Raw genomic sequence first — 12,702 nt, 5'->3', positions numbered from 1 at the left:
GGGGGGGGGGTGGGGGGGGAGGAAAAGTGAGTGTGTCACGTGATGATGACTTTGAGGTCATGTGACTTCTTTGGAAGAGTAGTGATTAATCCACAGGAAGTGATGATGGCGCTAAGCCCTGAGGAGAGACTAATACACACACACACACACACACACACACACACACACACACACACACACACACACACAAGGACGGCTAGGAGAGACAGGCCTCACATTGTCATGCGTTGACTTTAGCGACTTCTTATGCCTCATAGAAATGCATAATCTGTGTAATCACAAGGCCATCCTTGTTTTTTATGGGGACATTACTCATGTTCTTCAGTTTGCGAGTGTCACTAGTCAAAGAATTTAGGTCATCTGCTTTCATATATTGGCCTGCAGTTGAACTAGTCACTTTGCAGTAGAGGCTTTACAGTATGTGTTGAGAGGAGTTAAGTGTAAAATGTGTGATTTTGCAGACAGAGGTGATGGTTGATCCAAACTGCCTCCAAGATTCACACTTTCCTTAGCATGCTTTGTATGTAGTTAGCCCTCTATGCCTCAGATTTATATTATTTCCTGCCACAATATCCTGTTTCAACAGTTTGTGCTCTCGAACAACCTTTTCATTGTGATTTAAAGACCTTTAGTGGAGCTTTAACTCCCACCTTGCCCCTCCTTGCCATTTAAGACTGTTCTGCTGTTGGAATAGAATCAACATGAAGAGATGCTTTGTGAAGATATGTCTGGACTTGCTAGATTTTAGTGAAGTGAATCAACCCACGGTCATAAATTATGATTGAGGTTGAGGAGCAGACCTCGGTGAATACATGCGTTAATGATGGATTCTGATATTTGAGCCAGTTGAGGTGTACTTCTTCATCTTGCCACAGCCTTAAAGCCTTAAAATGTTCCCCACTGGATCAGTCAGTGGCAATTCATGCTGTCCAGCTAAACACTGAAATACATTTTTTTTTTAAATTCGAGTAGAGATCCCAAGCTTTTCAAATATCAAATATGTCTGAATTTTGGGGGAATGTGTATAAAATAATGCACAAAGCACCTTGAATATCTTAATTTGATGTGGTGCAGCCATGAAAACATGGAGTATAGGATTTGAATATTTCAAATCATAAAGCTTCAGTAAAGAGCTGGAACAAGCTGATACACAATATTTGTGATACTGAAAAAGAGTGTGGAATAAGATAACCAACCTTAAATCTACTTAAAGGGAAATAAAAGTGGAAAAGTGAATATCAAAGTGTTAAAATGGATTAAACTATTCTAATTTTCTTTTACATGCTAACATTTTATTTGCATAATGATTTTGATATACTCCTGTTTTGTGTTCATGATGTACAGTATTATTGCTTGATTTATAAAATACTGAAAAAATCATTGTTCTCATGTCCAGCAGTATAAAAAGGGAGAAGCGCCCTCCGTCCCCTGAAGATGATGATGTGATCATCTTGTCAGATAATGATTCCCCAAGTCCACCCATGAATGGCCTCAGCCACTTTAAGGAGCTGGACACGGACCTGCTTATGGTGAGACCAAGAAACACAAAGCTACAAGTCATGCTGAGATGGATCCTTAGATTAAGTTTAAATTGTAACTGAGACTTTGGCTTTTCCAGAATTGTAATTATGGACGCAGGAAGGTCGGACTAGGTGTGAAAAAGTCATTTTCTAAGCTCTAGTGTAACCTCAAAGATTTTATTTACACTGTAGTCACATTTCGCTGATGCTTAAAGTCAGAACGGCTGAAAAACGTCCCACAGGATGCATGACATGTCACATTTCAGGACCTGGAAAGTGTTTTTTGTCTTTTGGAAAGTGCATGGTGTAAGTGATGTTATGATCTGTTGAGTGTAGAAGAGCAGCCCAGCGGAAAGGGAGCGCATCATTAAGCAGCTGAAGGAGGAGCTGAGACTGGAGGAGGCCAAGCTGGTTCTGCTGAAGAAACTCCGACAGAGCCAGATACAGAGGGACACCCTCCAGAAGGTAAACAACAGCAGCACAAGGTCACACAAAGAGTCACACATCGTCACAACTCAGCCCCACACTTTAAGCTTTTTGTTGGTAGTTAAATATATATATATATTTATTTTTTTCTTTTTATTCTTTTCAGCCCTCAGCTCTGTCTGGCTCCTCTGCTCCTCCTCCTCTAATTCGGGGAACAATTGCAAGCAATAAAGGCTCTCAGCAGGTTAGTGCTCTAACATGTGTATGTCAATGTGAAGCCCCCTTATACTGTAGTTCATACTGTTTCTGATGGTGGTTTTCTCTGACCAGATTTTGACAGGCAGGAGTTCAGGCACAGTCATCCCTCCACCACTGGTGAGAGGAGGGCAGCAGGTGTCATCCAAACATGGCTCCCAGATCATCATGCCGCCTCTGGTCAGAGGGGCACAGGTGAGTCACGGGGAAATGTTAGGACTATTATTAGCATGCTAAAATATGAAAATCCCATATTTTATATTTAAATCTCATCTTTGATAGCCTGAGGTATTCAGTCTTACTGCTGTTTTTCACTCTCCAAGACAAACTGCTGGGAAATAATTACATTTAAACTTAGGACTTATGATCTCTCTGTGCGCCTCTCTCTCTTTATGTGTGCCCTTTGGTTTGGTGCCTTTGATGTCCCTTCCTTGTCCTCCACTACCTTTGTCTGTGACGTCCCCCGTGTCGTCCCTCTCATTGTCCTGGTTAGCCCATCTCTGTATCTCCACAGCAGATCCAGGCTCTCCGCCAGCAGCAGCAGCAGCAATTGGCGGCCTCTGGAGGCACAGGCTCAGGACCCCCTCCTCTGCTGTTGGGCCCCAGGACCTCAGCCCCCACAGCTCAGGGCCAGAGAGGCATGGTTCAGCCAGGCCTCATCAGAGTCGGCAGTAGTGCTAACATGCTGGTCAGTACCTCACAGGTGTTTCCAAGTTGAATAAAGAGGAGGGAATATGCACATGTGGTTTACCATCCAGGATGGAAGAAATACTATAATATACTTCACAGGTCCCCATCCACTCTTCCTATTGTTACCTCACTTTGATGTTTGAGCTTCACTGTGCAGAATGACATATGAGCTTTACTGAAGTAGAAGTACCACACAATAACACCAAACAAACTTGCCCATTGAGGCAGCGGTTGAACAGAATCTCTTGTGTTCTTTTAGATAAAGTTGCAGTTGTTGTCAGTGGAATCTGGTGGCTTTGAACAGAGCGATGTTAACAGGGGTTTCTGGTTAAACACAGATCTTACTCTTATACTAACCGTTTCAAGTGATTCATAAGAAAACCTACTTACCTGCCCATCAAACCACCAATGGGAGGCGCAGCAGATGTTGCAAAATCTCAGTCAGCTCCAGTGGCATTCTGTGCAGTTGATGCAGCAAGGTCACCTGTTGAATTAGGAGAATACAACCACTTAGCAATTTCCATCATCACGATTAGCTAGATCTTAACTTAATCTCTGAAAAAATGTGTGTCAACATAAAGAAAACTCTGGCTCTTTTACCCTTGTAACGACTTTAGAGGAAAGGTCAGCGGGCACTTAGATGCACAAAGGTTCGTCCCTCTGTTCAGGTGCGCTGTTCCTTGTTTAAAATCAAATGTGCATCTACAGCTGCTCTGGACAGTAAAGGTAATTTTACCTGATGATAAAATTAGCATTATTTTGTTAACATTCAGCAAGTAGCATACCTTCTAGCACGACATATGCAGCCAGCGAGACTGCCAGCTGAACCGTTAGTTACCGTTAATTAAGCAATATCACACGAGAGGGAGTGATGTACTGATTATCAGCACGGCTGTGATTCGGTCATAGGCAGAAAATTACAACAGATTTGATATGTTTGTTTATTTTATCACTTATTTGGCAACGCCAACACAAATTGTTCCACAACTGGACTGTTGATAAACAACATGTTTCCCTGACCTGCACAGTGCACACTAGCTTGCTCCTTTGTCTACACGATACCTCAGGAGTGCGCTGAAGCATCCAGGCTTCTTCACTTCATCTTCTTCTGACGACCATACATCATTTAATTCAAATGTTATTTCTGGAAATATATTCATCTTTTCAAAGTTTGTTAAAATCTAAGACAGATAACGACCGTTAATCTAATGCTAATTAAGAGTTAATAGAACACCTGTGAAGCGTACTGATACATGTAGTGAAAAGTCAGCACAGCAATGCTTATCTTCTGATCAAATTACTTGGTCGGGAACTAACTGTTGTAAAACTCAATTTATCAGAGACAAACCAACCAAGAACTTACATTTTAGTATCTAGCTAGTACAGAAGAAACTCAAGGTAAACACTTTGTTAAAAAACAATTGCGTGTCTAATAGTTTATGATGTTAACTTGTGTTAAGTTAAATGTTGACCTGGGGACATAAAAACGATAAACAGCTTTCTGCTTGTTTTAACTAACGTCCACCTCTGACTTAAACTTCAATATCTATATAATACCCATAAGCAGCTGGTTTCAGAGACCTACTGGGCAAAAAGTGGAGGTAACATTAGGTTGTGTGAAATCATTTAACAAGTTACATTTGTGATTTCAGGTTTGACTTCTAGCTTTTGACTGGCACGGCAGCATGTGTGTGCTTTAGTTAAATCATAAAAAGACTAGCCTTTCGTTACCGGTTTTACTTGTAGAACCTATGATTTACCACATCTGGATGCTGAAACACACTCCTGAATGAAAATAAAGCAAAGTTATCCTTAGATATGAATATAAGCTATAATAATCATATAGTAACCACTAACCACTGAATTTTATACTTGTGTGTAGCAGTAAGAATTGAATGCACTTTTTCTTTGATCATTAAACACCTTATAATTAATCAACAGTTAATAACACCAAGAGGACTTTGTTCATTTCTGTAGTGCTCAAACAGTTGACTGGATGTTTAAACCTGTCTGGTTTCTTCCTGTTTTCAAAGGCCTCGCCATCTAGTTTGAAGGGCTCCTCCTCTGGAAGCAGCGGTGTGTCTGTGGTTAACATGAATGACTCTCCAGCCAGTCGCCAAGCTGCAGCTAAACTTGCCCTGCGAAAACAACTGGAGAAGACCCTGCTGGAGATCCCCCCACCCAAACCACCTGCTCCAGAGTTCAACTTCCTGCCCTCGGCAGCCAATAATGAGTTCATCTACCTGGTGGGACTGGAAGAAGTGGTACAGAATCTGCTGGATACCATCCAAAGAGGTGAGTTGGTTTTATGTTTTAATGAGGGAAATGTAGAAATGAAATGATTGGCCAGTTAATCAGTCTATTGACATCTGTCTCCATACAGGAAAGACAGGGGTATCACTGTCAAAGCCCACTGTCAGAGACCCTTTCATCTGCACTCAGTGCAACACTGACTTCACCTGCCGCTGGAGGCAAGACAAGACTAAAGGGGGAGCAGTGCTCTGTGAAGACTGCATGTCATCCAATCAGAAAAAGGCTCTGAAAGCTGAGCATACCAGTAGGCTGAAAGCTGCGTTTGTCAAAGCACTGCAACAAGAGCAGGAAATAGAGCAGCGAATCATTCAGCAGGCGTCCTCACCAGTCTCCCACAGTAGCTCCTCATCCTCTTTATCTGCCTCTTCATCGATGAAGGCAGAACAGCTGGTGTCTCAGCAGCTGAAGCAGGCTCAGGCCAGAGCGTCCTCCCTCCACCACCACCAGGCCAGCCGAGGAGGCAACATCCTTCACCACCACTCCATCAAGCAGGTTGGAATCAGTTTTTCTATTTAAGAGTAATACTTGTGCAAGCAGTGCCACTGTAAGACAAAACCCCTCTGTGTGTCTCTAAACTCCACTCCACTCCACTCCACCCAGGGCCAGCTGTCCCATGGTGTCTCATCAGTGGGGGTGAGGGGTGTCCCCCATTCCTTCTCCTCCCCCTCCCAGCTGCAGAGTGCAGTGGCGGCCGCAGCTTTGGTCAGCCGGCCAGGTAAGCACGCCCATGTTTCTCACCGCTCTGTCCAGAGTTCAAAGGTGAGCAGCAGTGGAATCGTCGGCGGCAGGAATATCAGCGGAGGTAGTGCCTCATCCACTGCATGGAAGAAGCAGAGCAACAGCAACACAGGTAGACTCACATTAATACCAGCCCAACTCTGACGCCTGACATCTACTCTCTTTCAAATTCCTGTCTGGTCCAAAAGCAATCCTTACACATCCTAAATTCAAAATTTTCTAGTGTTAAGGAATCATTAACAAGGTTCATTTATGTAGAATAATCACACACATTAGAGAAAAATAAAGTACAGTTAAGAAACAGGCAGAGGAGGAGATGTTTTCGGACAAGGCAATCCCACTCTCCAGTTCCACATCTGCAAATGATCTCCATCTTCCTATAGTCCCTCAGTTTGGTGGATTATTTTTTTCCTGGGTGTCACTACTGTACCTTAGAGTAGAAATGCTGTCATTTTTCCTTTGTCTTTCTGTGTGTTGTGGGAATATGGGTGGCTAAATATTCAGGTGTTACACATTTTTTTTTCTTGTTCAACTCTAAAAGTATTAAACGAACAGCATGAGACTTGCTCCACACCCTCACCTGCTGCTCTGTTGCATGTTCACAGGAGTGACTATGGCCTATGTGAACCCCAGCCTGACAGGTCACAAGACACCAGCCGCCGTGGATGCCCGTCAGAGGGAGTACCTGCTGGACATGATCCCCTCTCGCTCATCGATCTCGCAGACTGCAAACACATGGAAATAAATTAAATACTCTTCTATTCACCATTAGTTTTTGTCAAAGTCCCTCTGCTCCAATAATAAAGTCAACAGCACCCCCTGGAGGACTGTTAAGCAAATACAATCTCTCAAAGTAAAAAAAAAAAACGTTCCTTCCTTACCTATCTATGATTGTTATTTTAGTTTTCTTATTTTCTGTTGTTTATTTTGAGGTTCACTGTTCTTTTGGTAATTGTGCAGAAACAATTTTGATTTGATTGAAGCAAAGAAAAAGACAAACAAACAAATACTTGAAGGGCTTCCCCCCTGGGTACTTTTGTCCTCCAGACTGGGTGGATAAATAATGGTGCAGTAAGAGGTTATGTCAGCAGTGAGTACTTTGATAAAAATGAGTGCTCTGTTCTGGGCTTGTAAGCCCTTTCTGCCATGATGTGGGTCAAAGTGACCCAACCTTTTGACACTTGAATGGTTATAGTCATACATTTGTCATACATACAATACATTTATCATAAGGAAAAACAAAATAACTGAGTTGTAAAATTTTCAATACATCACCCCTGTAGTTAAAGGTTTGAATTTTTGAATATTTTGTATTTACAGTAAGTTATTTTGTTTTTTTGTTTTTTTTGACTGATGTTAAAAATCACTCAGTTTATTGTGGTTTCCACAAATGAAGAGTTTATTCTAGCTTTGTATTTTTTTTTTCCTGTTTAACAGCATGCCTACCCTTAACCCCTCTGTTCATTTTGCACCTTAGCTGAAGAAGCATGGTGTCATTGCTTAAGTCATCTGTAATTACCATTTGTAATTTGCTTATTTTATATTAATGTCAACATTGTAAGATTATTTTGAGTGTTATGTCATCGCTGAGATAATGCAAACTCTGAAGGAGCTGAATTTGCCACACTGGAGCCAGAGATCTTGCCTCCGATTTATACAACCACAATCCATACAATATCCGGCATATACATAGCCCTGAATCAGTTGTTAAAGGGAACATCTTCCAGTTACCAAGACCCTGGAATACCATTTTTATCTTGTACCTCTCACCATATTACATAATTTCTCTGCTTCCTGATTTTAATTGCATTGTACAAACTTATGTTAAAATTTATTTGGTTTACTTTTTTCTTAGCTCCTAAAGAAATAATAAAAAATATAAATTTTAAACACTTGTTTTCATTCATGTTTTGATAATATAACGCAAACATTTCATCTGGAAACAAAACTCACGGGGGTGACAATTCAAGTACTCCAACTTTCTCATATGATCATGGCATGGACTGTTGAATCAAGTAAACTAGTGAAGTGATCTCTCAAGGAGGTCATCAGATCAATATACTTAGAGGACAAGAAACACCTCAATTAGGTATGTTGCAAATCAAAGGGGAAAAAGGGAAAACAAGCAATGAGTCAGAAGGAGGCCATGTACATTTCAGTGGGCATAGATGAAATAAAAAGGCTGTTGTGGAAACAAAGTAGCAGCTGGAAAGTGAGATGGAAACAGGAAAGACACGTTTGGGGAGATTATTAGGAAAGAGTAACACATTAACATAGTCTACAAATACCTGCCATAACAACCTGTGACAGCTGCCTGTGACAACATCGTCACAGTCACAGCACTTAAATAGATTGTTGATGTACTTTAATTCAGTGTTTCCATATTCTGTTACTTTATGCTTCTATTTGTCGACATTTGAGAGAAATGGAAACTGTTGTACTTCATTTGTACCACTTCACTACATTTATTTCACTCCTTTACTCAGATACTTGCTAGTTACTTTGTGGGTTAAGATTTTTAAGTATAACAGACATAATCATCACAATAAATATGCTGCAGTAATAAAGGTTTAACTGTGCAACAGTATTTAAAGTGGTTTAAAAGAACTGCACCTAATTCTATCGAGGTAACATTAATGCTACATGATTATGCATCACCAATAATAGTGTAAAATAAAATAATATAACAATAGGGGCATTTTGCTGCATAATGACTATTTTTATTTTTGATACGTGAAGCACAGTTTTGCTTCTGTACAGTTTTACACAAGTAGTTAAAGTATCTTTAAATATTACATTTGTAATGTGACTAAGATATACTAAAACAGCTGCTATGGTTATTAGAATATGGAGTTTTCATATTGACCGGTAGGGGCGGTAGAGCGGTGCTGCAGCTTTTCCGCATGAGCGAAGAAGAGTTGTGTCGGTAACGTCAGCAGCGTGTTTTGGTGAAGGCTGGAGGAAGATGGCGGGGTCCAAGGTGAAGCAGGACATGCCTCCTCCGGGAGGCTATGCTACGTTTGATTACAAGAGAAATCTACCGAAACGAGGACTTTCGGGTACATGCACCACATATTTAGTTAGCTAAATATACACGTCCATAAATGAGTTTTTATAAACGTACAGGCTATGTGACGTTTGCTACTTATTCAGCAGCGGCTAATGCTAACGGTTAAGCGCCGGTTGGGTAGAAACAGGAGTTAATCTGCTATAATTAGGATCTTTAACCTCTTGGTGGCTCTTAAATTGACGCTTGTCTCTTCCAACAATATAATATCACAGTCTGCAAAATGTTTTAGTGTCTAAACAACGTTTGTTATTGACGGTGATCATAGCAACACGCTAACCAGCTAACACTGGCTCTTGGTTCATTGCAGGTTCAGTTCAATAAAATTATTACATTGTTGTAAATGGAAATAAACTCTTGAGTTTATTTAATGCTGCTTTTCCAAAACCTGTAGTTAAGCATGGACAGCTCAGATGCTGTGTGAAAGCCAAAAGATAAATGAATTAAACATTTTGCCTGGTGTTTCACCGAAATTTGTGATACTTGTGATTACATTAGGCTTAAAAAGGGACCAAAAAAGCCGAAATATTGACAAGTGCGACAGTTTCTTTTGTTATTAGCAAAACAATTGGGACACTGTCTGTATAAGGTCACATATTTATCTAGCTATTGCCATCAACGCATTGGATACACTGTCAGAATACACCACAAGACAGATAAATATGCAAATAAGCAATTATTTCCAACAAAACCACACGGCAGAAAACAATACATGATTTCCTCAGTCATTAAAAAAAATAATTGCATGTCTCTATCACATTACCAGAACGTTGAATGGAACATCTCCAGATCACTTCATTTGACCAACACTCAGTGTCATTGATGAGAAGCACCTGAAACGAGGCTCAACCATTGTGAAAAGAGTCACAGTGTTAGCAGTCACATGTGCAGATGCTGTCCAACTGTTAGAGTGGACGTGCAACCGTTTACAGCTGCACATGCAAGTGAGTTAGTAACTTCTGCAGTTTTGCCACTTGCATCGCCTGTGTTTTAGGTTTTACAAATACACCACAAAAATTAGTTTTTCAGATCGGAATATTTTTCTACTAAGAAATGGGGAGAGTACAGGGGTCATTCTGCTCAGAGTATCATCATATCACCTCTGCAAATGTAGAAGCTGCTGTTTTGCTACATTTGGCATCACTGATGTGTGCCTAGATATGTAGGTCTGAACTTCTGCAGCTATTTGATACACTGGTGGCGATATCAAGAAGTGTTCTGACAAATATCAAATAGCTTTCCCAAAAATTTTAAATTGACTGCCTTAAAGTCTAGATGCTACCATTGTAACATACAGCAGCTGCAGCAGATGGTTTGCTAGATATAGTTGCCTTACATGAGCGGAAGCCACAGATCTTATAAGCGGTCTACTACAGATTCATTTATTCCATTATTGTAACATCAAAGAAAACAGATGGTGAAACCACATGTTAAGGAGCTTACTATTATTTTGTGTCTTTCATTAGCTCTGACGCATGTCCAAACAAACATACAATGGTAACATCAGTAATGTAGAGGTAAAACTGGGATAATCTTGATACTGATGCTGAAATGACCTGATAATGTGGTTGAGATATCACTCAAACCCAACTGTAAATCATCTGTGCCAAATGAGTAAATTAAATGTAAAATGTGAATATAATGCTGTTTTAAATTGTGACTAATGAATTCTTTGACCAACAGGATATAGTATGTTTGGCATTGGCATCGGCATCATGGTGTTTGGTTACTGGAGGCTATTTAGGTGGAACAGAGAAAGGAGGTAGGCAAATTCTTTTAATTGTGCTTAAGGCTCTGTTCACAGTCAAACTTAGTCATGTTTACACACGAGCTAAAACTGGCGGTGATGTAACGTGTTTATGTGTCGCAGGCGCCTGCAGATTGAGGAGATGGAAGCCCGGATAGCTATGATGCCCCTCCTGCAGGCAGAGCAAGATCGAAGGTGACAATAAAAAATTAACACAAACAAACACATTTAGTTATAATCTGGTAATACATACATAACAACTGAATTGTCCCTCTGACCAGGACCTTACGAATGCTGAGGGAAAATTTAGAAGAGGAGGCGGTTGTCATGAAGGACGTTCCAGGTTGGAAGGTAAAGAAAAGAAATGATCTCTTTTTGTTCTCGTAGACCACTGCTTATCGATTCATTTTTCAGTACCTTAAAATCAAAATTAAATTACATAACATTCAATATATGTTGGTTTATAGATTTATCACAGCTTTTCATATTCATTGACCCCTAGATGCACAAGTCAAAGATTAACCGTCTCTGTTTTTCTGTTTCTTTTATTCTTCAGTGTGTTTGTGACAATTTAAAAAATTAACTTTACGTTAGTGGGTCAAAAATGACGCACATGCATTTCAACTTAAAATTTCATCCATATTAGTTATTTTCTGAAAGTTCAACTGTTCAATTTCATCAAAACAAGTAACATTTTACGCAGATCATTTCACATTATGTATATTTTTCACTAAATTGGGAGCTTTACATAATATTTACATTGATTACTGTTGAAAGAGTTCCTGTTTGTATAATTAGCCCAGTTTAAAAGTAGCTAACATTACTGTAGTTGTGGATGTATTGTTGGCATAACTTAGCTGTAGCTAAGGTAGTTACATGCAGTGAGGTGTACACACACACCTGATGTTCAAATTCTAGTAATGATCTTAATTTTTGACCCACATATCGAGTGTAGTTTTCCATTACGTATGCATGTAAGGACTGACAATAATAGAAAGCTTTACTGATAGAACACTTTTCATAAATTCATCTCAACTTTTGAGCAACAGATATTGAAAAGCAGGATTTAGCATACAACTATAAGAATGGATGGAAAATCTGTAAAATAACGTGTTTGGTAAAAGCATGTCCCAAACAATATTTAGAATATGAAACATTTTCCGACTATGACTATATTCTGTTTTTGTCAACGAATTATTTTTTAATTATATATAAACTTGTGTAGGTCGGTGAGAGCGTCTTCCACACAGACCGCTGGGTCACCCCTGTGTCAGAGGAGCTGTTCAACCTCCGGCCCCGTGAGGAGCTTTTGCACAAGCGTTTCGGCTTCTTGTGGTACGTGTAAGCACCACCGAGATGAACAGTGTCCTGAGCTCCGCCACCTTCCACAGCCAGTACTGTGTGGACCTGAGCCCTCGCTCAATTCAGCTTGTAAATGTTCAATATTAAACTTTTTTTTCTTTACCTCATCCTTGTTTACCTGTCGTGATTGTTTCAGTTTGAAGTGTACAGCATTTACCTGATAGAGGTTCACGTCCATTCTATTTTGTACTCGAGTTTTGCTACATTATACTTGAACCCATTTCATTGCAGACTCACATCATCTAGAGGTATATGAAGCCGATAAAATAAGCTCCAGCAATATTAAAACACTGCTTCCATATAAATGCATCAGAGAAAATGATGCACCAATAAATTATTGCATTGAAAGGGGGGATTCTGGCTCTTTGATCAGGGTGCACAACACTATATAAGCTGACAAAGACAAATTTAGAGGCTTAACACTGAATTAGAATGTGGAGGTTGTTGCACTTATCTTCAACAGCAAATAGATTGTACTGATCTGCATTATATCGATTTTATTCAGCTTAACTAGCTTGCTGAAATTTCCCTTCTGACAAAAATGGAAAAAAATGGAGAATTTTCTTAGGTTTCCTGGAACATGC

The 12,702-nt window shown here is 40.0% G+C and overlaps 2 protein-coding genes across 12 annotated transcripts in view; both read left to right on the top strand.

Moving 5' to 3' along the window:
* LOC111652605 (transcriptional repressor p66-alpha) overlaps positions 1–7,832 on the top strand; it is a 20,656-nt gene extending 12,824 nt beyond the window's left edge. For 6 of the 11 annotated variants that reach the window (XM_087173095.1, XM_023402916.2, XM_023402919.2 and 3 more), the window contains exons 3-11: positions 1,397–1,529; positions 1,857–1,985; positions 2,113–2,190; positions 2,277–2,396; positions 2,695–2,889; positions 4,925–5,186; positions 5,275–5,696; positions 5,805–6,054; positions 6,548–7,832. In XM_087173095.1, coding sequence (XP_087029221.1) covers positions 1,397–1,529; positions 1,857–1,985; positions 2,113–2,190; positions 2,277–2,396; positions 2,695–2,889; positions 4,925–5,186; positions 5,275–5,696; positions 5,805–6,054; positions 6,548–6,687 — 1,729 coding nt within the window. In that variant the 3' untranslated portion in view covers positions 6,688–7,832. The remainder of the gene's footprint in view (positions 1–1,396; positions 1,530–1,856; positions 1,986–2,112; positions 2,191–2,276; positions 2,397–2,694; positions 2,890–4,924; positions 5,187–5,274; positions 5,697–5,804; positions 6,055–6,547) is intronic. The other 5 variants (XM_087173099.1, XM_087173098.1, XM_087173094.1 and 2 more) reach the window with 5 other exon arrangements.
* A 1,013-nt stretch (positions 7,833–8,845) lies between these two features.
* Positions 8,846–12,225, top strand: ndufa13 (NADH:ubiquinone oxidoreductase subunit A13). The gene is made up of 5 exons (XM_023402898.2): positions 8,846–9,001; positions 10,693–10,771; positions 10,880–10,951; positions 11,038–11,107; positions 11,982–12,225. The coding sequence occupies exons 1-5, from the start codon at positions 8,908–8,910 to the stop codon at positions 12,099–12,101; spliced, it is 435 nt and encodes a 144-aa protein (XP_023258666.1). The 5' UTR covers positions 8,846–8,907; the 3' UTR covers positions 12,102–12,225.
* The last annotated feature ends 477 nt before the right edge of the window (positions 12,226–12,702 follow it).

Source organism: Seriola lalandi, unplaced genomic scaffold (genome assembly GCF_002814215.2).
Source record: "Seriola lalandi dorsalis isolate HSWRI2012SDOR001 ecotype SW California unplaced genomic scaffold, Sedor1 jcf7180002054043, whole genome shotgun sequence".
NCBI lineage: Eukaryota > Metazoa > Chordata > Actinopteri > Carangiformes > Carangidae > Seriola > Seriola lalandi.
The sequence above is the reverse complement of the archived record's forward strand: the minus strand, read 5'-3'. Positions and strand labels throughout refer to the sequence as shown.

Excerpts from the sequence above, each read along its gene's own strand:
- ndufa13 (XM_023402898.2), top strand. The coding sequence starts at position 8,908 with ATGGCGGGGTCCAAGGTGAAGCAGGACATGCCTCCTCCGGGAGGCTAT. Across the intron at positions 9,002-10,692 it reads ACCGAAACGAGGACTTTCGG|GATATAGTATGTTTGGCATT; the intron begins GTACATGCACCA and ends TTTGACCAACAG. Across the intron at positions 10,772-10,879 it reads AGGTGGAACAGAGAAAGGAG|GCGCCTGCAGATTGAGGAGA; the intron begins GTAGGCAAATTC and ends TATGTGTCGCAG.